This window comes from Vombatus ursinus, unplaced genomic scaffold, assembly GCF_900497805.2.
Source record: "Vombatus ursinus unplaced genomic scaffold, bare-nosed wombat genome assembly UNPS02000577.1, whole genome shotgun sequence".
Classification (NCBI taxonomy): domain Eukaryota; kingdom Metazoa; phylum Chordata; class Mammalia; order Diprotodontia; family Vombatidae; genus Vombatus; species Vombatus ursinus.
In genome coordinates, this window is record NW_020940355.1 from 28,138,106 (window position 1) to 28,162,472 (window position 24,367).

Here is a 24,367-nt window from a genome sequence, read left to right on the forward strand (position 1 = left end):
TTGTGAGATAAAATATGTATTAAAAATTAAATAATATTCAAAGAAAGTATAATTGTTAAATGAGTACAAAGATTATAAAGGCTTTAGGACTTCAGAGAAGAAGTGCGATCAGTATGGGCTGAAGTGATTAGGGAAAGCCTCATGGGAGAGAGGACATAATCATACATATAGCACCTACTATGTGCCAGGCCCTATGCTAAGTGTTTATGACAAATGTCCCATTTGATCCTTACAATGACCCCAAGAAATAGCTGCTATTATGATGTCCGTTTTACCATTGAGGAAAGTGAGGCAAACAGAGGTTAAGTGACTTGCCTAGTGTTACACAGCTAGTCAGTATCAGAGGTCAAATTTGAACTCAAGTCTTCTTGACTCTATGCACTGTACCACCTAGCTGCCTCATGGAGAAGGGGGACTTAAGCTAGGCCCTGAAGGAATGGGTACGATTTTGCAGCAGCAGTACTAAATAAGGAGCCAGAAGACCCGAGTTCCAGTTCTGGCTTTGCCAGCAGATGTCCTTAAGCAAATCCTATCATCTCTTGGCCTCGCTTTCATCTATCAAATAAGGGTATTTCACTAGGCGACCTCTAACATCCCTTATAGCTCTAAAGATTTATCGATTTATGACTATTGCTCTAGGAAAAGCTAAAGCATTCCAGGTCAAACTCAGTATGAGCGAAAGGCCTAGGATGAGGATCAGAATTCAGTGAGATATGTTTGGATAACACCAACAGTAAGTCGGTGTCATCACATTTATAGCTATATGCATGGCCAAATGTGTAGCATGAATTAATTCTGTGACCATCTCTGTTTTCAGCTCCTTTCTTTCAAGATTGCATGTCTGAAAATACCCTTAATGAAGTGAATATTGAAATAATGCGTAATAAACTCTACAAGGTAAATACTTCTGTAAAGTATTGGATTTTGTAGTAGAAAATGCCCCAAACTAGAGAACAAAAAGTTGTTTTACAGTAAGTTATAAAGAGAAAAGTTACCATGCTCCTAAGTCAGTTTCCACAACCACATATACCATGCTCCTTTATGCCAGAATCACACAAACCCCATTTCAATTCAAGGAGTATTAAGTGTTGACACAGGTACGTTCATGCCACTGTTCTAGATTACTGAGTGATTCAAACAAATCGTGAAACATGGTCTCTTGCCTTCAAAATGCTTATCGGTTTGAATCACCTTGCTCGACTATTCACACAGTTTTCACTTGCTGACGACACGTGACACCCTGGGGTGGCATTGCTAGAAATTCATGACAATCAATCCTGAGCTTCCTTCAGGGCTCATCTTGTGCCCTATCCCATAGGAAGCACATACTCATCCTCCCAAATCCTGGTGCTCTTCTCCTCTCCCCCCCACCCCCGACCAATGCTTTATGTATATTTTACATTTAGTTTTCTTTATACATGTTTTCTCCCAATACATTACAGGCTCCTCTCATTTTTGGCTTTGTACTCCAGGAGAGGCAGCGTGGTATCTTGGCTAGAGGTGGCTTTGAAGACAGGAAGACCTGGGTGGGATCATCCCACTTCTGACACACACTGGCTGTCTGACCTTACACAAGTCATTAAACCTAACTTGTAGGCAAGTCTTTAAAACCAAGTTGCAGAGAAGGTACCAACCTATATTGATAGTAGGAGACATTTCATCTCTCAGCTCTGCCTCCCATTCCTCATCTCAGAGTTTCCTATACCAATAAAATTATAAGTCAAGTTCCTTTGTTATCAAATTAAGAATAGTATTTATTATAGGTTGAGCAAAAGATATATTGTCTTGTCCAGTCAATAAGAATGATGGATCCCTCACATCACAATTTCATACATTCCACAGTTTATACCTCAAAATATGGGGAGACACACATACGTACTTTGTGGAAGTCTGAGTATCTGCTTTTCCCCTGATGACTTTCCCCTCTCCAAAGATCCTCAAAAGAAGCATCACAAAGGCCATAGCTGCCATTGGAATATTCTCCTAATTGTGATTAGAAATATTCTCCATTTGTCTCTGCCAGGTACACAGGATACATTACATGGTCAGGTCAAATCAACTTGTTCAGCTCCTATGGACCTTGCTGTGGGAGAGATTACAACTTTCTCAGGATGACATTCTTACCTAGGGGCAAGCGGAACGATTCACAATACTGCAGAGCGTTAAGTTGTATAACAAAGATGATAACTACAGATTGTATTTGGTTCTCCTTCTCTTTGCTGTTGTCCTTACTCACATTGTGTGAGTTTATAATAATTTTTATCAGAGCATGATCTATACAATATTTCCCCGGGGAAAAAGGATGTAATTTCCATTCACAACATTTAGTAACTCACAGTAAGTTGAGCATTCAACCTTTTTAAAGGAAAATGTATTTATTTTATTGTCTTACAATTTTTTTTAAAAGTCATACCTTGAGGCTTTCTACAAATTCTGCAAAGAACATGGTGATGTCACAGCAGAAGTAATGTGCCCTATTCTTGAGGTAAGAAAGAGGTAACTTTTTTTTTAAATGGCCAAATGTATCTAGTCATTTTTCAGTTATTTTAAAGGTTTTTTCTAACCTTTTCTAACCATCTAAGTGATTCCTTTTTCTATAATTTAAGCCAACGCTAGATAAAGTTATTTGTATATGTAAAATAAGACAGGATAGCATAGTAGAAAAGCCATTGGAAAGTTTCCTTCCTTCCTTCTTCATCAAACCTTGTTATAGACCTTGATTTACCTCATTGCATAAAATTGCCTTGTTGCATCAGAATGTAATAAAGTTATTTTTTGGGAACTACCTATCTTAAATACTTCTTCCTTCCTCCCTTCCTATGTGTGTACATATACATATATAATATACATGTATATGTATATATTCTCCTCTATACATAAATATGATTTATTTGCATGGGAATTCACATGCATATGTGCATTTATACACATGTATATATCTCATACATATAATAATAGATGCATATGCATATGTCCATATAAATGTAGAAATAGATATGTGAATCTGTTTATAGGACTTTACATTTTTGTTAAATTTGTCCTTGCTAATCTTGACCCATAATTCCAGCCTGTCCAAATCTGATTCCTGATTCTATCATTAATATGTCATACCAAATACTTAACTATCTTTAGGACTCTGGGCAAGTTATTCAATATCTCTGTCCCTCAACTAACTCATTTGTAAAATATGGTTTATTAAACCCTAACTACTTCACAAAGTTGATGTAAAGATTAAACATGATAGTATATTGATAAGCACTGCATACATTGAATTTCTAATAATATTATTATTTCATATACAGTTCAACTCTGACATGCTCGGTTTGACATTTAAAGCCCTTTGCAACCTGGCGTCTTCCCACCTTTCCAATCTTCTTACACTTCCCTCCATACACTCTATGATTCAGTTACATTATCCTACCCAATGTTCCTTAAGAACAACACTTAATTTCTTATCTTTTCATGAGCTGTTCCCCATGCCTGTAATGCTCTGTCCTCTCACATCCACATCCTAGCCTCCCTGACTTCCTTCAAGAAGTCCTTCAAGACTCAATTCAAATCCCAGGTCTCCCTTACCTCTCCCCCCTCCCCAACATACATAACCTTTTCCAACATCAGAGCCTTCCCTCTGAGATCATCCTCCATTTATACTACATAAACCTTGTTTTTGCATGTTGTCTTGGTTATCTCCTTCATTATAATGTGTGTTTGTTGAAGATAGGGACTGGAGTTTTGTCTTTCTTTGCTTCCTTAGCACTTGGCATAGTACCTGGCCTATAGAAAGTGGTTAATAAATGGTTATTAACTGAATGATTATTGTCTCATTTAAATAATAAGTAAATATGCAAGGTTGACAACATGTATTGGTTGACAACATGTATTAGTTGACATAAATTAGTTTATATAGCATCCAATAAACTGAACATGATACTAGTGTTAACACCAAACAAATCTTATATTATGAGATTTCACAACTGTAACTTTGATTTAAACAAGTGTTTTAATATGCAAGGATAAGGTCAAGTTTATGTTAGACAAGTACCGTCAAGCATACTGTGCTATTTGCCCTGAAATAACCTCTTTCCCACCATTTGAATTGTCCACGTGGTATATAAAGAAACATAGTAATAAAACAAACACACGGTTTGTGGAGGCATGTTTGATTTATCTCTATTAGAGTATGTTGCTAACAATAATAAGGCCAAGGTCCTGGGACCTAGTTAGTTTTGCTTTGTTCTATGAGCTTAGACTCACCCTTCTATTTCCAGTCTATATCTACATGCCCTTAAATAGTCACAAGGGGGCTTGGCATGAGGGCAGAGATGCATCCACACAAATTGATAATGACTACATGAAAATAATTGATTCCTGAGTTAGGAACCTTGTCTTCATAAATGTAGAACAGTCTGCTACTACAACCACAGACTCGCTTAGGTTAGTGGTTTTAAGCACCACTATTTGTGAGTAGAAAGATATTTTCAGGGGAGAATAATATCAACAGTTTCATTCAGGCTTGTGGGGGTGTCCGTGGTGCCCCCATTCTCCCTCCTTAGCCTCATTTCCTTTTAGAATCTTAAAGAACACTGGGTGTCATCTAAGGAAGAGGCATCAAGCTTGTGCCCAGCCTCCCAAGTGCTACCCAAACCAGATAAAAATGTAATTGTTTAACAATGAAATATTTAACAAAATAAATAAAAATGCAACATAGATAATGTCAATTTGTGGTTTTCTAAATCAATAGGAAGCCCCAGGGATTCATTTCTATTTGAATTTGACACCATTGATTTGGTGCACATGCATCATTTGTCTTCATCTATCAACATGCCCTAGATTTTTTCAAAGTTTCATCTCTGTCCCAAACTCCCTATTACCCAGCCCCCTCCTTTATATTCCTCAGCTTTTCCCAATAGAAAACCAGTAAGAGCAGATCATTGCCATCCACTAGAGTCAGCCAATGCTTCCAAGTAGGCAACTCCTAATTCATGGTGTTTTCATGATTTCATTGAAGTTATCAATGAGCTTCTTCAGCAGTCCCATGAATCAGCAGCCATGTCTAATTCATCAACTATTTTATTACATACAAGGAGCTGTGCTAGACACTGAACATACCAAGACAAAACCAGAAGTTCCCATATGCAACTTACGATCTTACTTTTGTACAAAAACCTACTGACAGGGCATTTCCTAAGCAGTCTGTCGGTAAACAGTATGAGTTTGTAGTACACTAAACTTTAAGGGAGTTTCAAAAGTAATTGAACGATCATAAAATTTCAGAATTAAAAGAGACCTTAGAAATTGCTTAGTCCTATCCCTTTATTTTGCAAAGGAGAGGAGGAAGTTGAGGTTTACAGAGGGGACTTGACTTTCCCAAGGTCACACAGGAAATCAGTGGCAGAGCTAGGATTAGAACCTGGATCTCCTAGGAAGTAGTCTAGGGTTCTATTCCACTCTGCCAGAAAATAACATGGGAAATTTAATTGAGAACTTACAGTATATAGAAAAATCTGCAGTGAAATAGGGAGTGGAAATAAATTGCAAATTACAATGCGGGGGGGAATGGGGAGACAGAGACAAAGAGAGAGATTGGTATTGAGAATTGATATAGTAAATACATAACCTGAATTTATTCCCCATGCTGGTCCTCCCAACTTAGGGCAGTTGCTTTGGGAAGGGAAGGGAAAAGAATAAGCATTTTTTTTAAAGTGCCAGGCACTGTGCTAAGCACTTTATAAAATATTATCTCATAATATTATCTCATTCCATTTTACCATTGAGGAAACTGAGGCAGATAGAGGTTAAGTGGCTTGCCCAAGGGTCCATAGTAAACATCTAAGTCCAAATATGAACTCTATCTACTGTGCCACCTTGTTACTTTGGGACAGAAAAAGGTTAAAGGAATTCAAAATGATATTGTTATTAATTATTATTATTAATTGTTATAGTTAGCATATATATACTGCTTTTAGGTTTACAAAGTGTTAAGAAGAATTTGCTACATCTTAATCAGATACAGATCAGGAAAGGTAATAAGATTGCTTCAGAAATGGATTTGCCTCATTTTAATCCCAACATCTGCCAAAGTATTTAGCAGATGATTAGCTCTCTCTGTAATCCTGTGTTTTATACATTCAGTTTGAGGCTGACAGACGTGCTTTTATCATCACACTTAATTCCTTCGGCACGGAGTTGAGCAAAGAAGACCGAGAGACACTGTACCCAACCTGTGGTAAACTGTATCCAGAAGGATTGCGCCTGTTGGCCCGAGCAGAAGATTATGAGCAGATGAAGAATGTGGCTGAAAACTATGTAGTAAGTGCGAATGGGCCTTTCTACCCTTTTTTCCCCAGAATAGGATGCATTATTCTTATTAATTATTATTTAAAAACATACTCATGTGTAATGGGAACTGATGAATAGGGCATCAGGATGGCTGACAGATGCGATTGCCCATGTGGAAGAGAATGGAGAGCCAGCTTCCAGAGTAGAATGCCTTGGGGAGATTTGGAGCATGCACAGATTTTATGTAGCTTTCAGGCAACTATGTGTGGCATATGCCCCATTCTCAAATCATCTGGTGGCTTGATCTCTTGGCCTTTCAAAGCTCTTGAGGTTTTAGTCATTTCCTTTCTCCTTCACCTAAAATGAAAGAACAAATGCTGAGGAATGCTGAGCCCATATTCATGACACACATGTCAGTCTTGCATAGGCAGGGCTCGAGACCTCTATCCCCTTTCTTCTCTCACTGGAACTCAGCCATATTGGAAGGAGTCAGACCAAGAGGCCTGACTATGGTTGATAAGTGCCTTTTTGAACCCCCCCCCCCGGATATGGATCCAGTCCCGGATATGGAGCCAATCAAAGATGCTCCTGTTCTTTGTACGGTTAGTGGACCAGAATGTTTATCCACGCTCTAAAGTCCTCTCTGAGCATGTTCATAAGGACTAGACTCACCGGCCATTCCTCCATCATATCTGAATCATACTTATCCTCAGCTATAGCAATCATATTCTTCAATCTTTTTAGGGAAACCAATGATAGGCAGGGTGACCTGTGCTGTTGCATTGTAGAATGTAAGATTCTTGAGGCAGAAGCTGTCATTATTTTATATTTGGAGGTTATTACTTAGTACAGCGTCTGGCCCACAGTAATCATTTAAGAGTATATGTAGAACTATATAGTGACATAAACAATGGAAACAAATGACTAATTATAGTGCTAAAAATAGACTGTTTATGGGTTGTTTTATTAGGAACAATGCCCAACATCTTTCCAAAGAAATGCTTTCAAAAGCATCTCTACTCCAAAACTAATGGTTTTTAACCAAGTGTTTATCTCCTAAGAACGTCTGTTTTATTGTTTCATAAAAAAATTTCCCAATGGGTAGCCAAAATACTTTGGATATGTGATTGGTTCATATGGATCTCCTTGGTGTGGATGGGTTCTCTTCTAGTTACAAGTACAGAACACAACCCTTCCTTCCTCCTCTGAATGTTTTTTGCCCATGCCATTCCATAAATCATCCATGTAAAATTCACTTGGGAGTCTACCATTTTAAGAAGTCCTCATCAATATTTCTGTCTTTGCTTTTTAAGGAGTACAAGCCCTTGTTCGAAGCTGTTGGTGATGGCCCTGAAGGAAAGTCATTGGAAGATGTATTTTATGAACATGAGGTGAGATTATAAATCAGAAGTTATCCTAATCTAACTCAGGACTTTTAAACCCATATATTTTAACTTGAGGACCATGTATTTTACTTTTTCAGAATCACACACTTCAGTTATCATCAATTTAAATGCACATGGGCAACAAATATGTATATTTTGTGTCCAATTTATCTCTTAGTATGTTATGAATGTAACGTTTTCCCCACATGGGTTGATGTTCTTTTTTCTTTCCCCTTGCAGGTAAAATTGAATGTACTGACCTTCAACAGGCAGTTCCACTATGGAGTGTTTTATGCTTACATAAAGCTGAAGGAACAAGAGATGAGAAATATTGTGTGGATTGCTGAGTGTATTTCACAAAGACATCGAACAAAAATTAACAATTATATTCCCATTTTATAATTCAGTAGGAGAAGCAAGGTTAGAAAATCAACAAAGACAAATGTGCTCTTGTGGAAAATGATAAAGGGTATTTTGCTATATTCTGTGGGGTACACAAAAATAAACAAAGCTTCATCTTACCATGTATCAGATCTGTTATTAAACCTTATAAATTAACACTACAATAATAGATCAATTATTTCTTTTTCTAACAGAATTAAATCATTGTTTTTACATTTATAGCTCATGGTTCAATAGGCATTAAGCACTAATTTTAAATTATTCTAAAATCAATAGTAATTTATTCTTGTTTTGTACTCAAAAAGTCTTTCTCCTCACCACCCCAGTTATCCATAGCAAGAACTTTGATCCTGACTCCCCATCCCTTCTCACCTCCCTACCCCCCAGGCCTCTGGATATTCAGTTTTCTGTTCTCTTAAATTTTTAAATTTACTACCCTGATCTCCTTTCCTTACCTCTTGAAAAGGCAACGGCTCATAGTGCCTTAATGACAGTAGCCACTAAACACTGGGCTTTTGTGTAAAAGCTGATTTGTTGTTTTGGGACATCAATGCAACTTAGAATTTAAGTTTGCTTCTATGAAAGCATGTTAATATTTGTCAAGTCTTTCCAACCCACATCTCACCAGTGTGAGTGCATATACCAGCCACCAATGCAGATGTCAGCCCTTCCTTGCTCTTTTCTAGGTCTTTCCATAAATTCTCCATAGATAATCTACCCTATATGCTAGGAGACAAGATAGAGAAGAAGGAAGAAAAGGAAGACAGCAACAAGAACATCCTCTTCCTCTTCCTCATGGATAACATCAGCATAAAACTCAAACTGTCTCTCTGTTGACTCTTATTCCCACTGCAGAACTGAAGCAATTCCTTTCCTCATGTCTGTCACTGATAATGTATACCACTATTTTTATCCTGCTATTACTCTAAAAAATATTTTTCATATGTTAAAAAAAATGCATCTTTGACTCGAGAAAGAAAACAAAAGACTAATTGTATTGCACTATTCCTTCAGCAAAATAAATCACTGAACCATAATTCTGCATTGCAGGATTTCCCTGTGAATATGTCTGTGTATTAGCATGAAATCCTATGAAAAGGGAAAGGAATTTTGGGGTAAGAGGATCATCTTTTTTAAAGGTGAAAGAGGTTATCCCTAATTCATTTAGAGGAGTGAATTTTTCCCCAAAATAATTGACAAAAATCAATGTTGGTATGATGAAAAAAAGGGAAGGTGTCAGTAGTGGGGGCGGGGGTGAGGGTGGGGAGGAAGGGATTTTTGCCTCAGATAAGGGTTTAATAACTAGGAACAAATACAAATTTATAAAAAAAAAAGTTTTGAGGCAATTGGGATTGAGTGACTAGTGAGTGTCATGTGTCTGAGGCCAGATTTGAACTCAGGTTCTCCTGACTCCAGGGCCAGTACTCTATCCTCCGTACCACCTAGCTGCCCCTATACAAATTTATAAAATTAAAAGTCGTATCCCCACTGGGCTAGTGGTCAAAAGATAAGAACAAACAGTTCTCAAACAGTTCTCAAAGGAATGATTGAAAAATATTGATGGCCATATGAAAGATTGCTCTGAATTAATAATAGAAATGAAAATCAAAACCCTGATAAAAGATGGAAATAGTCCATGTTGGACTGCAAAAATATGGATATACTACTGCTCTTAAGTTGGTCCAGCCATTCTGGAAAGCAATTTGCAATCATTCAGAAAAAGTGACTAAAAAAGCCAAACTATTCAACCCATTGCTAGGCATATAATACCCCAAGAAAGTAAAGAATGGAAAAGTCTCAGCTACATTAAAATATTCATAATAGCACTTTTTGTGGTATCAAATAATTGGTATTTAAAGTATTGGGGAATAGCTAAACAAATTGCGGTATATAAACATAATGGAATATTACTGTAGCTTAAGAAATTTTGACAATGAAGAATTAAGCATTGGAAGAATAATTGAAGCAATGCAGAGTGAAGTAATCAAAACCAGGAAAACTATTCACAATGGCTACAACAAAATGGAAAGAACAAAAGTAACATATCCTTGAAAATTATTTAAGAGGTTGATAAAAATAAGTGTGGAATATTGCATACCCTGTTAGAATTAATTGATGTATTGCTTCAGTTTACTGAGCTGCTTGTTTTCTTTTTCATCTTTCTTTTTTATTCTTATAATACTGGGTTGTCCATTTTTGAAGATATGGGATGATGTCTTGACTTGCTCATGACTTGGATTTAAGTGAGGCAGAATTGAACAAAGTCAACAGCTTCACTCTCCGAGAGTCATTGAAATCCAGTGGCAAGACAAAAGTCAGGATGACTGGTGCTGGCCTGGGATGCAGTGGATGACCTTGGCATCTTTGATGTTTGACCACACTCTGAGTGCTCTGTAGTGCCTGTTTCAGCAACCTTTGTGGCCATCTGATAAAGGTCTCATTTCTAAAATATATAGTAAACAGTGAAATTTATAAGAATAAGAGCCATTCTCCAATTTTGTTTATAGTCAATATGAGTAGGTACTTTTCAGAGGCAGAAATCCAAGCTATCAATAGCCATATGAAAAAATGTCACTAATAATTAGAGACATGAAAATTAAAAAAACTATTTGATATCACTTCTCATCTGTCAGATTGGCTAAGTAGACAAAAGGAAAATAACAAATGCTGGAGGAGCTGTGAGAAAACAGGTATTTTAAAGCATTATTAGTGGGACTGTGAACTGGTCCAACCATTATGGAAAGAAATTTGGAACTATGCCCCCAAAGCTATTAAAATGCATATGCCCTTTGAACCAGCAATACTGATAATAAGTTTATGATCCAAAAAGATTAATAAATAAATCAATAGGCATTAAGTGGCCACCACGTGCCAGGTATTGTTAAGTGCTAGGGAGTTTCTACCCTTGGAGAGCTCACAATTTAATGGGAGAGATAACAAGAAAACATATATACAAACAAGCAATATACAAGATAGATGTGAAATAATTAACAGTGAAGGCGCTAGGCTTCAAAATCAATAAAAGATGGGATTTTAGTTAGGACTTAAAGAAACCCAGGAAAGCCAGTAGGAAGAGATGAGAGAGAGCATTCAGATGTGGGGACAGTCAGAGAAAATGCACAGAGCTGAGAGATGGTGTTTCTTTTCCTGGAACAGTCAAGAGGCCAGTGTCATGGGATTAAAGAGAATACTCGAAAGGTAGAGGCGGCTAAGTTATGAAGGGTTTTGAAACAGCATTTTGAATTTGATCCTGGGGCCACCTAGCTGTTTATAATTTATATCAATTGATCAATAAATATTTAACAGACACAGTGCTAAGCACTAGGAATATAAGAAGGGGCAAAAGACACTCCCTGTCCTTAAGGACAAATTACAATTACAATCTAATGAAGGAAACAACATGCAAAAAAATATTCAAAGCAAGCTACATACAGGATAAATGGAAGATAATTAACAGAGAGAAGGCACTGAAATTAAGAGGGGTTGGGAAAGGATTCCAGTGGAAGGAGATAGAGTGTCCTGTTTGTGGAATAGCCAGGAGGCCAATATGATTGGATTGAAGAGGATCTGTCAGAGAATAAGGTGTGAGAAGACTAGAAATGTAGGGCGGGGGGTTAGGCTATGAAGGATTTTGAATGTCAAATAGAGAATATTGTATTTTATTCTGGAGACAGTAGGAAGTCCCTAAAGTTGATTGGGAGTGGGGGGAGAGACATGGTCAGACCCGCACTTTAGGAAAATCACTTCAGTGGATGAATGAAGGATGGATTGGGATGGGGGGTGGAGGGGATGGAACTAGAAGCAGGCAGATTCACCAGCAGGATATTGCAATACTTCAGGCATCAGATGATGAGGCACTAGAGTGGGGGCAGTATCCCAGGAAAGAATATATATTAGAGAGATGTTGCAATGTGAAATCAACAGCAATAGATTGAATATGGAGGGTGAACAGTGAGTTGAGGATGACAACCAGGTTGCAAGCCTGAGGTACTGGGACGATGGTGGTGCCCTCTATAGTAACAAGGGAAATAATAAGGAAGGTGAGGGAGAAAGGGTTTAAGGTGAAAGATAATGAGTTCTGTTTTGGACATGTTTAGTTTAAGTCATCTACTGGACATTGAGAGAAATGATTATTTCTCTCTTATATTAATAACCAATTACTACCAGGGGATGCAGGTTTGTTTGTTGGCTTTTTTTTTTTTCTAACCTTCCTATCTCCTCATTCTCTACTAGGTCAAATCAGCTTCTGAAGAATAAGGCTATAGATGATAAGATTGGATTTAACATTTTCCTCAGTCTTGTTCAGACCTTACCCAACTGGAGAAGCTTGTCTCCAGAACAAAGATTAAAGAGTAAAAAGAATCTTATCTAGGTGAATTCTGAACCATTGTGTTCTACTCTGGCTTGAAGTGGGGTTTGGGGGTGGGGGGAGGGGGGGGAGAGAGATCCTTTGTCTAGATTGATCAAGTCTGGGGGTGGTCTGGGAGTAAGAGTGACATAATCAAAGTCACATCCCCCAGCACCTCATTAGAGTAGGCTCACCTCTCATAATATTTATTCTCTCATCAACGTTAACCAATCAGAGTTGTGATTGATTCAGGAATACCCACTCTTTCAAGGGTATATAAGCATCAAGAGATCTTCAGGCCTTTGGTTTACAAACGAAGGCCAAATCACCATCTTTTTATTAATTATTTAGTGGTCATAATTAATAGAATGATTAATTACCCAGAAACTAAGTCTCTCAAACTTTTTACATGTCACAACATCTAGTTTGAGATGTCTGAAAGACAATTGGAGATGTAACATTGGAGCTCTGCAGAGAGATTGGAACAGGAAAGGTAGATTTGAGAGTCGTTAGCATAAAGATGATCCCAAATCCATGGGATCTGATGAGATCAACAAGTGAAATAATATAGAGAGAGAAGAAAAAAGGGCCCAGGACAGAATCCTGTGGTGAGAGGCTGCGATCTGGATGAGGATCTAGCAAAAGAGACTGAGAAGGAGTGGTCAGAGAGTTGGCAAGGATAGCAGAGAGTGGTTTCCTGAAAACCTAGAGAGAAAAGATTCTTCTGGAGAAGGTGATTGACAGTGTCAAAGGCTGCAGAAAGGTCAAGGAGAATGAGGATAAAGAAAAGACCATTGGATTTAACAACTAAGAGATCATTGGTAACTTTAGAGGGAGCAGTTTTGAATGGAATGATGAGGTCAAAAGATGGATTGTAAGAGGCTAAGAAGAGAATAGAAGGAAAGAAAGTGGAGGCACCTATTATAGGATCCCTTTTCAAGGAGTTTAGCTACAAAGGCAGAAAAGATATAGGAAAATATTGGAGATGGAAAGATCAATCAAGATTTTTTTGTTTTTGATTTTTTGGAAAGAGGAGACATGGGTAGTAGGGGATGAACCTGTAGAAAGGGAAAGATTTAAAGTAAGTGATAGAGTAAGGAATGACAAAGGGGACATTCTGTTGGAGGAAACTGGATGAGGTTGCTTGCAAAGATAGAGGGGATAGTCTTTTAAAGAGTAAGGCCACCTCATCATGTGATAGAGGGGTGAAGGAGGAGATAGTGGCAGAAAGCATATGAGTGTTATGACAGAAGGAAGATGGAAGAGGGAGCTGATGGAAATGCCTCAATTTCTTTTCTGCAAAATATGAGGTGAGGTTTTCAGCTCAGAGAGTTGGGGGAGGGAGTCATGGGAGGATTGAGGAGGGATGGAAAGGTTTATAAGAGTCACTGTGGAGATTGGATAGTGAGTTGAAATGGGAGGCATAGGATTACCTATGTGATCCTCACATAGTGAGGGTCCTCACCTAAGTGAGGGCCCAGCTGAGGTTGTGTGTAACATAAATTTGTAATGTACCAAGTCAGAATGATTGCATGATTTTCTCCACCTTCATTCCGCAGCATATGTGTAGGAGTGAAAGCCACAAGTGGTAAGAGTAATCCATGGTTGAGACTTGAATAAGGATAATCAGAGATGTGATAAGGGAGCTTGAGATTTGAGAGAGTGTAGTTTAGAGTTGAATTGACTCATCAATGGATCAAGATAGGAAAAAAAGAAGAGAGTGGCTAGTGCAAGAGAGATGGCTTGGGAGATAATTGAGGGGTCAAAGAATTGGAGGTCACAGTGTAGATGAAGAATAGGGTTCTGTTAGGGAAGGCAGAGGAAGAGGTAAAAAGCAAATTGTTTATGACTGGTTAAGGGAATTTCAGAATTCTTGTATGGAGGTGGTACATTTGTAGGTGATAACAAGATCAAGGCTATGACCATCTTTGAGTGTGACTGAGATGGGGTGGAGGAGCAGCTCAGAGGAAGTGAATAGGTTGAGTGGTTAGTATACTTGAGGAAGAGTTGATATGGAAGAGCTAGGTGTTAGGTTGAAACTTTGGGGTAGGAGGGTTGAGTGGCATAGGAGTAAGGAATCAGGTTGCCAAGGGATAGGGAATGGGGTTTGAATCATGACCTTCAGGGGTTCAAAATCACTGGGATGACTATGCATGAAAATGTTCATTATTTAGTACAGAGAACCTCTCCTCTTCCCAATACAGTTGGAGATCACACTAAAGGCAAGTATAATATGAGAGGGAAGACACAAGGTCAGATGATCAGATGGTCAGATGGGAGGCCCTGCTTCACTACTCCTCTTCCCCTTGAAGGGTGGAGATTAAACTGGAAAAGGGCCCAGCAGGAGATGGATGTTGAATCCACACAGCAGGAGAAAAAATTCTCATTCCACACCAACTTTTCTTTTCCTCTTCCCTCCATGGATAGGCATAGCAGGAGATGGAAAACCTGAGATCAAAGGTAAAGCTGCTCTTTTGCATGAGAGATTCTCCACATCCCAGTTGGGAAATTGGGCTGTCAGCTGTAGGTGCTGACAGAGATGGAAGTCATTGCTTTGGAGCAGATGGAAGATGCCTGGCCCCTTGCCACTGTCCCTTAAGGGACACCCCGCACCCAGCAAAAAATGGAAGATACAAGGTGAGAGGTCCGAAGATCATTTGACTCCTCTAGATTAAAGAAAAAGATAAAAGACTATAGGGATAAAAATATTTATAGCAGCTCTTTCTGTGGTAGTAAAGCATTGGAAATTAAGGGCATACCCATCAATTGGGGAATATCTGAATAAGTTATGGTATTTGAAAGTGATGAAATACGTATGTGCTTTAAGAAATAATGAAAGGGTTGGTTTCAGAGAAACCTGAGACTTATATGAACTGATGAAAAGTGAAGTCAGCAGAACCAGGAAAACAACTTACATAATAATAACATTATTATAAAGATAATCAACTTCAAAAGACTTAGAAACTGATTAATAAAATAACCAACCACAATTCAGCAGACTCATAGTGAAATATACTATTTACCTCCTGATAGCTGATGGACTCAGAGTACAGATTGAACCGTCTTTTCTCTTCTTCTTATCTCTTTTTTTCCTTTTCTTTCATTTTTTCCTTCCTTCTTTCTTTTTTCCTTCTTTCTTTCCTCCTTTCTTTTCTTCTCTCACCTTCCATCCTTCCTACCTCCTTCTACCAATTCTTCCTTCCTTCCTTTCTTCTTTCCTTGCTTCCTCCCTTCCTTCTTTCCACATGGCTAATGCAGGAATTTGTTTTGTATGACTTTGCATATTTGCAATGTTTTATTTCGTTTTGTTTTTTGGTCTTCTCAATGAGTGGAGAGGGGGACAAGGGACGGACAAAATTTGGAAGTGAAAATAAAATTGAATTTTTAAAAATAATTTTTAAAAAAGAAATAGCATTTGAACCCACAGTGCTTTCTTACTCCAATCTATTCATTAAACTGTACTGTATCTTCATGCTTCCAGAGTAAAGTTGTGAGCCACCATAACCTCTTCACCCAGACTTTACTTAAGGTTGCTAATAAGTGAAATCAGTATTGTAGACTGGAAGCCTTGTGATTGAGAACCATCTGAGGAACTCTCCATTTATCAGTGTGGTAAATGTGACAGAGTAAAACTAGAGAAAAATAGGTTCCCAATTCTATTTGAAAATGCAAATCTACCCCTCCCTCCAAAGTATTGCCTCCCAAACCCAACATTCTCCCCCACAATCAGCCACCACTCTTTTGAGACTTTTCTCACATTATAATCTCTATCTCATTCTAAAAGTGTCTAGGTTGATAAATCTATACTTTATAGCTTCCAAATTCCTATACTATGTATCTTCCAAAAATACTTAGAGTGAACCTGCCTGTTCATTTAACAAACCTCTCCTTACTCCCCTTCCCCCCAAATATTGTGTTCATTTGTCCCTACGTTGTTTCAAACCAATCTGGTCTTGGCTAGGCAGAGCTCTGGTGAGGGACCTGAAAACAGTTTGAGGATACGAGCTGGCAGATTGGCAGTCAAAAATGATATTGAGCAATTTGGCTGACAGTGAAATGCATCACGAAGTGTGGAACAACTTTTTAAGTTTATTTTTTTTTAAATGAAGAAAATCTATTTTCTCTCATGCCCCACTCTCTCCACTTTCTCGTCCACTGCCCCACATTGAAGAAAAAATAAAATCCTTGTAATAAATATGCATAGTCAGGCAAAACAAATTCCTGTGTTGATCATGTCCAAAAAATATGTCTCATTCTGTACCCTGAGTCCATTACTTCTCTATCAGGAGGTAGTATGCTTTATCATTAATCCTCTGGATTCAAGGTTGATTGAGAGAGTTATTAAGTCTTTCAAAGTTGAAATAATACTCTTAATGTCATTCTATTATTTTCCCAAGTCTAAAGAAACAAGTCAACATACATTTATTAAGTATCTACTATGTGCCAGACACTGCTAAATGATGAAGATACAAAGAAAGGGGGGGAAAACCCAGTCCCTGCTCTTGAGGAGCTCACAGTCTAATGAGGGAAACAACATGCAAATGACTACGTACAGGATAAATTGAAGATAATTTCAGAGGGAAGTCACCATGATTAAAGAGGATTGGGAAAGGATTCTTGCAGAAGATGGAACTTTAGCTGACCCTTGAAGGAAATAGGGAGGTAGAGATGAGGGAGAGATTTCCAGGCATGGGGAACAAGTTAAGAAAATGCCCAGAGTTTGGAGGTGGGTTGACATGTGAGAGATAGAGCAAGGAAGCCAGTGTTACTGGATTGATGAGTACTTGGTGGGGAGAAAGATGTAAGAAGATGAAAAAGATAGGAAGATGTCAGGTTATGAAGAGTTGTATAAGGCAAAAGAAGAATTTACTTTTGATCCCTGATATGCTGAAGTACTGGGCCTGGTAGTAAACCATGCTTAAACTGCTTTTTTAGGAAAATCCGAGTTATTTATATGTAGACAGGTCCTTGTCCTGCATTTCCCACATAGGAAACTGGGCTGATTTCTCTCCCTTCCCTTGGCAATCTAAATGTATATCTTACCCATTACCTTCAGAATGAATATAGTAAGTCAGACTAAATACCAGTTAATCGATGAGTATTATTAAACATCTATTATACCTATACAGCACTGACAATTTTTTATTAATGAGAAGGAAGTTGAGCCTTTGGCCTTCACTACCCCATCACACCTTGCCTGTACTATTGACACAGCTCCCTTACTCATCTCTCATCATCAAGCCTCTCCCCTTCCTTTTCTTCCGTGAAGAAGTGTTAGGTACAAGAAGACTAGAAAGGTAGAATGCAGCCGGCTCATGAAAAAACTTTAAAAGTCAAAGAGATGATTGGGGAACAACTGGAGTTCATTGAATGGGGGAAGGGATGTGGGTGACATCAGTTTGACAGCCAAGCTGAGGATGGATTAGAGTGGGGAGAGACTTGAGACAGGCAGACCCACTAGCAGGTTACGGCAATAATTCATGCATGAAGTGGTAAGGGCCTGCACTAGAGTGGTGGCAATGTCGGAGGAGAGAAGGGAGTATATGCAAGAGAGTAAGTGGGAGAGAGGGTCAGCCTAGGAAAGGGAGACCATGGCAATAGGACTCTGGGGATGAGGGAGTGTGACCAGTAAGCCAAAGCCTGTCGCTAGAAGGAAATACACCCACCTTATGTTTGCACCTCAAGCAAACCTCTCGATGTTCCAAGCCGGTTATGACTTTGCCTACCCGCGTGGCCATGGGCAAGTCACTTAATCTTAGGAACTTATTTTCCTTAGCTTTATAATGGGAATAATAAAACTATATCTATTTCCCAAGGTAGCTATGTGAGGAAAGTACTTTGTAGACCTCAAACAGCTCTATAAATGTGAGTCATTTTTAAACATCCAGAAAAGTGAGAGCAGCCTTTGGAGGACTGGAAAACTAGAATCAGGATCAGAAATCTTGGTTTGTATCAGCTACAAATCAGTTCAGGGGTTGAGAGCACAGATGGCTGTGGGAAGGAATATGACTCTGGCATCCTTCCCCTTTGTCTCATTTATTTCCAAGAGCAGACAGCTTTTCACCCCATTGATTTTTTTTTTTTTTAGGGATCATTCCATTTCTTTACGATTCATTTTCTCTCCTCTCAGCAGTCCTCAGCATTTGTGTTTCTTTTTGTACTGATCAAAATTTGCTGGCTATGGAACGACTGCAACAATATCAGATGAAGACATCTTTATTGACTGACTATATTCCTTTTCTCTTGAAATAGTGTCATTTATTGAAACCCTTCACATGCTGGCCTCTCCCTACTTTTCCAGTCTTCTTATACCTTACTCCTCTCCACATACTCTGTGATCCAGTGACACTGGCCCCCTGGCTTCTACTTGCCCAAATCATTTTATCTTCAGATTCTATGCAGTTCTCAAGCCTTTCATTCCTTGGTAGATTCCACTCAATTTAATTCAACAAGCATTCATTAAGTACTCATGTAACAGTGCTAGGAACTGGAATTAAAAGGTCAAAAATGTCCTCAGGAAGCTAATGTTATGCTGGGAAGGTACAATGGGCATACAAATAAGCATACTTCAAAGTAAGTTGAGGAACAAATAGCGCAGGGTATGTATCAGAAAAGGCTTCACAAAGGAGTTGGCATCTGCGATGAGCTTTAAAGGAAGTCAAGGATTCTAAGAGGTGGAAATAAAGATACGTTCCAAGCATGGGGGCTGGTTTATACAATTTTATGGGGCAAGGCATATTGGGTCTAGGGGTGGCAAGTAGTCTAGTTTGGCGGGAATATAGATTTCTTGAAAGATAGTAATATAAAATAAGGTTGGAACATTAAATGAGAGTCAGATTTTGGAAGTTTTAAAGCTAATTTTTAGTGAGGGTACACCTGATATTATTTTGGCTACTAGTTGGAGGATGTTTTGGAGAGGGAAGACACTGGAATTAAGAAAGATCAATTCGGAGGCTATTGGCCATTGGATAGAAGGGGCTGAATTAGGGTAGTGGTTCTGCAAGTTGTAATAACTTGATGGTAGAAGAGGGATTATGGTGATAAGATCAACAAGAATTAGAAACTGATTGGATGAGGGTAAGGCAATGAAGGAGAAGGAAGAGTCTGAGATGACTTCAAGTTATAAATCTGGCTGTCTAGAATGTTGATACCCTCATCTGAAACAGGGAGATTTGAAGGAAAGGTTGGGTTTGTGGGGGAGTAGGGGGAGGAGGGGGGATGAATTCCATTTTTGGATAATTTTAAGATTTGCTGTGCTTAAAAAATTGTCACCTAATGTCCCATCTTTTGATGATTCAGCCTCTTCTGCATTCAGTTAGGCTAGTCTTTCTGATTATAGAGCAACAAACCCACACCAATATCTAGAGTCAATGCCTTTCCAGCTTCAAATGAGCTAGCAACTTGAACTCAGCTGGCATAGTCTTGGAGAATCTTCATGCCAGGTAAGATGTTGAAGGATGCAAATTGTGGTCATTAGGAATGAACACTTTGCTTCTTAATGGTGCCAGACACTGTGATAAGCTGATAAGCTTTTTTTTTAAACAAATATTATCTCATTTGATCCTCACAACAACCCTGCAAGGTAGATCTTATTATTATCCCCATTTTCTAGTTGAGGAAACTGAGGGAAGCAGAGCTCATTTGCCCAGGGTCACACAGCCAGTTGGTGTCTGAAGCTAAATGTGAACTCAGGTCTTCCCAATTCCAGGCCCAGTCCTCTACCCACTGTGAACCAGGTCCCCATCCAGATGGGGAGGGTCATCTGATTACCTATCTTCCTTTATCCTATCCAACGCTACATTTTTTGGTCATCTTTGCCAATTTTATGAGTGTGAGGTAAAATTTCAAATTTTTTTAATTGTTGTTCTTATTGGTGATTTGCAGCAATATTTCATATGGTTATTGTTAGTTTTTAGTTTTTCTTTTGAAAATTGTTTCTTCAAAAAATAAATAAATAAAATTTTTTAAAAGAAAAAAAAAGAAAATTGTTTCTTCATATCCATTAACCATTTATTTAATAGGGAATGGCTTTTGGCCTTATACCTAGGGCAATCACCTTTATATCCTGAATGTCAGACTAAAAAATATATTGAATGCAAAGAATTTTGGGGCAAAAGCTTTTAAATTTTATATAATAAAATTATATATTTTGTCTTTTATTATCTTCCTTATCCTTATTTCATAGAAATTTCCCTTTCCCCCACATTATAGTTATAAAAGTACCTTCTTCTGTTTTTATTTTTACTTCTTTTATTTTTTGTAATACGACCTTTCATATTTAGGTTATGTATCCATTTGAAGCTGTAGCAGATGCTGGTCTATAGCTAATTTCTGCCAGACTGCTTTCCAGCTTTCCCAGCAGTTCTTGTTAGACCAAGAATCTTACTGGGAAGTATTTCAATGAAAATAGAACAAACAAGAACACCAGTACTATTGATGCTCACTAGAGAGACAGCATGGTTGGAGTGGAATGACCTGAGGACTTAGAGGAAAGCTGCTTGAATCATTGTTCTGACAATGGCCGGCCATAAGCAAACCATTTATTCTCTCTAGGTCTCAGTGTGTTGCTGCTGTTCAGCTGTGGCCCCATTTGGGGTTTCCTTGGCAAACCACTGGAGTGATTTGCCATTCCTTCTCCAGCTCATTTTGCAGATGAGGAAATTGAGTCAAACAGGGTGAAGTGACTTGCCCAGGGTCACATAACTAGCAAGTGTCAGGCCAGATTTGGACTCATGAAGATGAGTCTTTCTGACTCCAGGCCTGACACTCTATCCATTGTGCCACCTAGCTGCCAGGGTCTCAGTTCAGTTTTCTACAAAATACAGATGAAAATAATACATTAGCTACTTCACAGCCTTATTATGAGGAAAGTGCTTTGTGAATCTTCACACACTATATAACTGGAAGTTATTTTTACTATTAAATGTACCATCTCTATGATGGTTGGAAAAGTATGCAAAATTTTTATGACTTGATGACACTTTTACTTCAACTGACAAATTTCAGACTTTCCCTTCAAGGTTGGATGAACAAGTGAAACAATGTTAATACTAAGGCAACTTCTATGGTAAAATAGAATAGAATCATATTCTATTCTTCTCAAATCTGAAAATGAGTCTTTGAAGTTGTCTTAGTCAACTTGTAAATTTAATGCCAAGTACCTAAAGTTAGAGAGGTGGTAAACTACAGGTGCAGAATGGTGCATATGCTATCAGACATGATCAGTGTCTCTATTTTTTTCCTACTAATTGTACTTGGCACATAGTAGGTACCTAATGTTTGTTGAATTGACAAAAAAAAAGGATGAGAATGTAATTTGGAAATGACAGCAATGTAAAAAAAAGCAAAAATGAAAGATTTTATAAACAAAAGAATAAATGAATGAATAAGGTAAAGTCAAATTTAAAAAGTGAAGTGGAAAGTGCTCAAAGCAGGAGTAAAACCTCCTTATCACAAAATCCCTAATCCCAGAAGAGCAGGTGGGAATTTAAATCAGCATATTTCCAAGATGTAGCCTAAACTGCCATGTAAGGCTTCATGCCATTTTCAGGCAAAACTGTCAAGAAAAATATTTCATGCAAATTGAAAAGGAAGGTCTGGACAGAGAGCCAACATGCCCCCCTAAGCAGCACTATGGAGTCTGAACACTAAAGAAGCTGGATCTGGTTTAAGACAGAAGTCATTCGTCATTCATAAATCTGTGAGAGCAATGAGGAAGAGAGAGAGAGAGAGAGAGAGAGAGAGAGAGAGAGAGAGAGAGAGAATGCTTCTGGAATAACAAAGGAGAAATTCTGGCCATAAATTCAAGGAAAACCCAAACCTGACTGGAGCATGACATTTCAAGAAATGTGGCTACAGCCACAGAAATTGCCTACTTGGAAAGATTCTCCACCAGCAGAAAAAGAGCTTAATGCAAAATGCCCAACTGCTGGGGAGTCATGGGCAGAATCTTCGTCTGAGAAAGACAACACATTAATCATTTATTCCTGGAGGCTGTTTTTTTTTTCTGGGTTCTTTTTTACTTCCTCTTATTTATTATTCAATTAAACTTAAACTTGTCCAAATACTGGATTTGATTAGAAAAAGGGTAGAGGAGGAGCCTCAGAAGAAGGAAATGTATGCTGTAACCTTTAGGCATTGTGAAATATGGCAGGTTTAACTCTCAGGACAAAAGGCAAGGCAAACAGTACTTTTTACTTGTCCAGGGGACGGCTGCTGACAGCTAGTAAATTGACCCACAGCTCAAAGGTGCCCCTGATACACAATCAGCAAAAGTAATGAAAAGCTCTCTGGGGGTGCAAGTGGTGGGCTGAAATAGCCCCTGGAAAAAAGGGGGAACCCCCTTTGTTAAACGGGGAAGGGCAATGGTGGGAGGAATAATCCTACCTTCATTTCTCAGGACTCTCTAACAAAGCCTCAACGTGAATCAAGGTCCTATTTTCTGTTGTCTTATTGTTGTTTTCCTCCTCAGCTTGCCAGTCTGGTCTCTTCTCAGACTTTCACTTTCACTGAAAAGTGCAGACTTATCTTCCCCAATTATAAAGCCCCTCTCCTTAGTCAAGCATTATGTGGGCCAAATTTTAAGAAGTCAACAAGCATTTATTTAGTGCTTACATGTGACCAGCACAGCGTTACTTTAGGGCAGGTTTTCAAGGACACATATATTTCAGGCTAAGCAAAATGCAGTAAGTAGCTGGAGAATTTTTGAGTTACTCGAGATTTCCTCGTTGTGGGGGTGGGACAAGGCAGTAAGAGGATAAGGAGGTTCCTAAAATCAGTTTTCAACACCTTGCAACACTATTATGAGTCATAATATATCTAGCCAGTCCAATTTTACCCCCTTAGGAGAATCAGGCTTTCTATTAGTAAGGTAAATATATCTTAGCTCAGCCTTCTATACTTTCATTATCATATGGAAATAACTTAGCAAACTAATATACACTCTGAGCAATTAAAGAGTAAAATTTTAGAATTCATCCCTCACTAAAGAAAGTTCACCATGAACTGAGACTATATGATAACAGATTTCTCATAATAAATCAAAGTCTTTTTTGGTACCATCTTGAACTAAAAACCTTAGTGCTTATGCTTTTTTTATGTCTCTTTCCCCTTTTCTTTTTTCCTTTATTATCTACTCTACTGAGAATTCAATTTAGCAAACTTTTATTAAATGCCTACTACATGCTAGTGATGATGGGAGATACAATGATAAAGAAAGGCACAACCCTGCTCTCAAAAAGTTCACAATCTAGCAGAATCTAAGAAGTTAAAAAAAAAGAGCATTATAAGCAAAATATTTAAAATTTGAGGAAGCTAAGAAACATAGATTCTAGGAGCTGAAAATCATACCAGAATCATAGATTCTAGCAGTAGAAAAAGATCTTGGCATTACCTAGTCCTTTTACAAATGAGGAATCTGAGGCCCAAAGAGACTTGACCTGTATTCTACTCAATCAGAACTAGAACTCAATGTTTGTAGTAAATCTCAGAGTAATGGATCATATTTATTCTGATTTTCAAGTGCTTATCCTTGAGATGTGATATATTACTATCCCCATTTTACAGATGAAAAAGTAGACTCAAAGAGGTCAGGTGACTTGCCCAGAGTCATGCAGCCTAGTAAGAATGGGAACCAGGGCTGGATCCCATGGCTCCTGACTCAGTGTTGCCTCTGGTTGTGGTTCTTTATTTATTTTTTTTTTTAATTTTTCTCTTTTAATCTGAGGCTATGAGACTCAAGTCTTTCCTTACAGGGTACATGAAGGTATAAAAAAATGGCATAGAATAACTTTTTTTTAACTAGGTAACCATTATATAATTAATTTGTTTCTTTTTAAAAATCTTTTTTCAATTATCAAGCATTTGTTTTTCCTTCTACTGCCTACTGAAAAGAAAAGAAAAACAAAATCCTTGTAACAAATATGCAAAGTCAAGTATAATAAATGAACACATT

At 38.1% G+C, this 24,367-nt stretch overlaps 1 protein-coding gene and 1 long non-coding RNA gene across 2 annotated transcripts in view; one reads left to right on the forward strand and one right to left on the reverse strand.

The window, feature by feature from the left end:
- ATP6V0D2 (ATPase H+ transporting V0 subunit d2) overlaps positions 1 to 8,185 on the forward strand; it is a 30,550-nt gene extending 22,365 nt beyond the window's left edge. The window contains exons 4-8 of the mRNA XM_027846683.1: positions 818 to 897; positions 2,408 to 2,485; positions 6,133 to 6,309; positions 7,593 to 7,670; positions 7,905 to 8,185. Coding sequence (XP_027702484.1) covers positions 818 to 897; positions 2,408 to 2,485; positions 6,133 to 6,309; positions 7,593 to 7,670; positions 7,905 to 8,066 — 575 coding nt within the window. The 3' untranslated portion in view covers positions 8,067 to 8,185. The remainder of the gene's footprint in view (positions 1 to 817; positions 898 to 2,407; positions 2,486 to 6,132; positions 6,310 to 7,592; positions 7,671 to 7,904) is intronic.
- On the reverse strand, positions 1,759 to 22,971 carry LOC114031611. The gene is made up of 4 exons (XR_003567762.1): positions 22,801 to 22,971; positions 10,165 to 10,509; positions 6,391 to 6,636; positions 1,759 to 2,083 (listed from the first exon to the last, which is right to left on the reverse strand). It is a non-coding gene; the product is annotated as an uncharacterized LOC114031611 (long non-coding RNA).
- Positions 22,972 to 24,367: the final 1,396 nt, after the last annotated feature.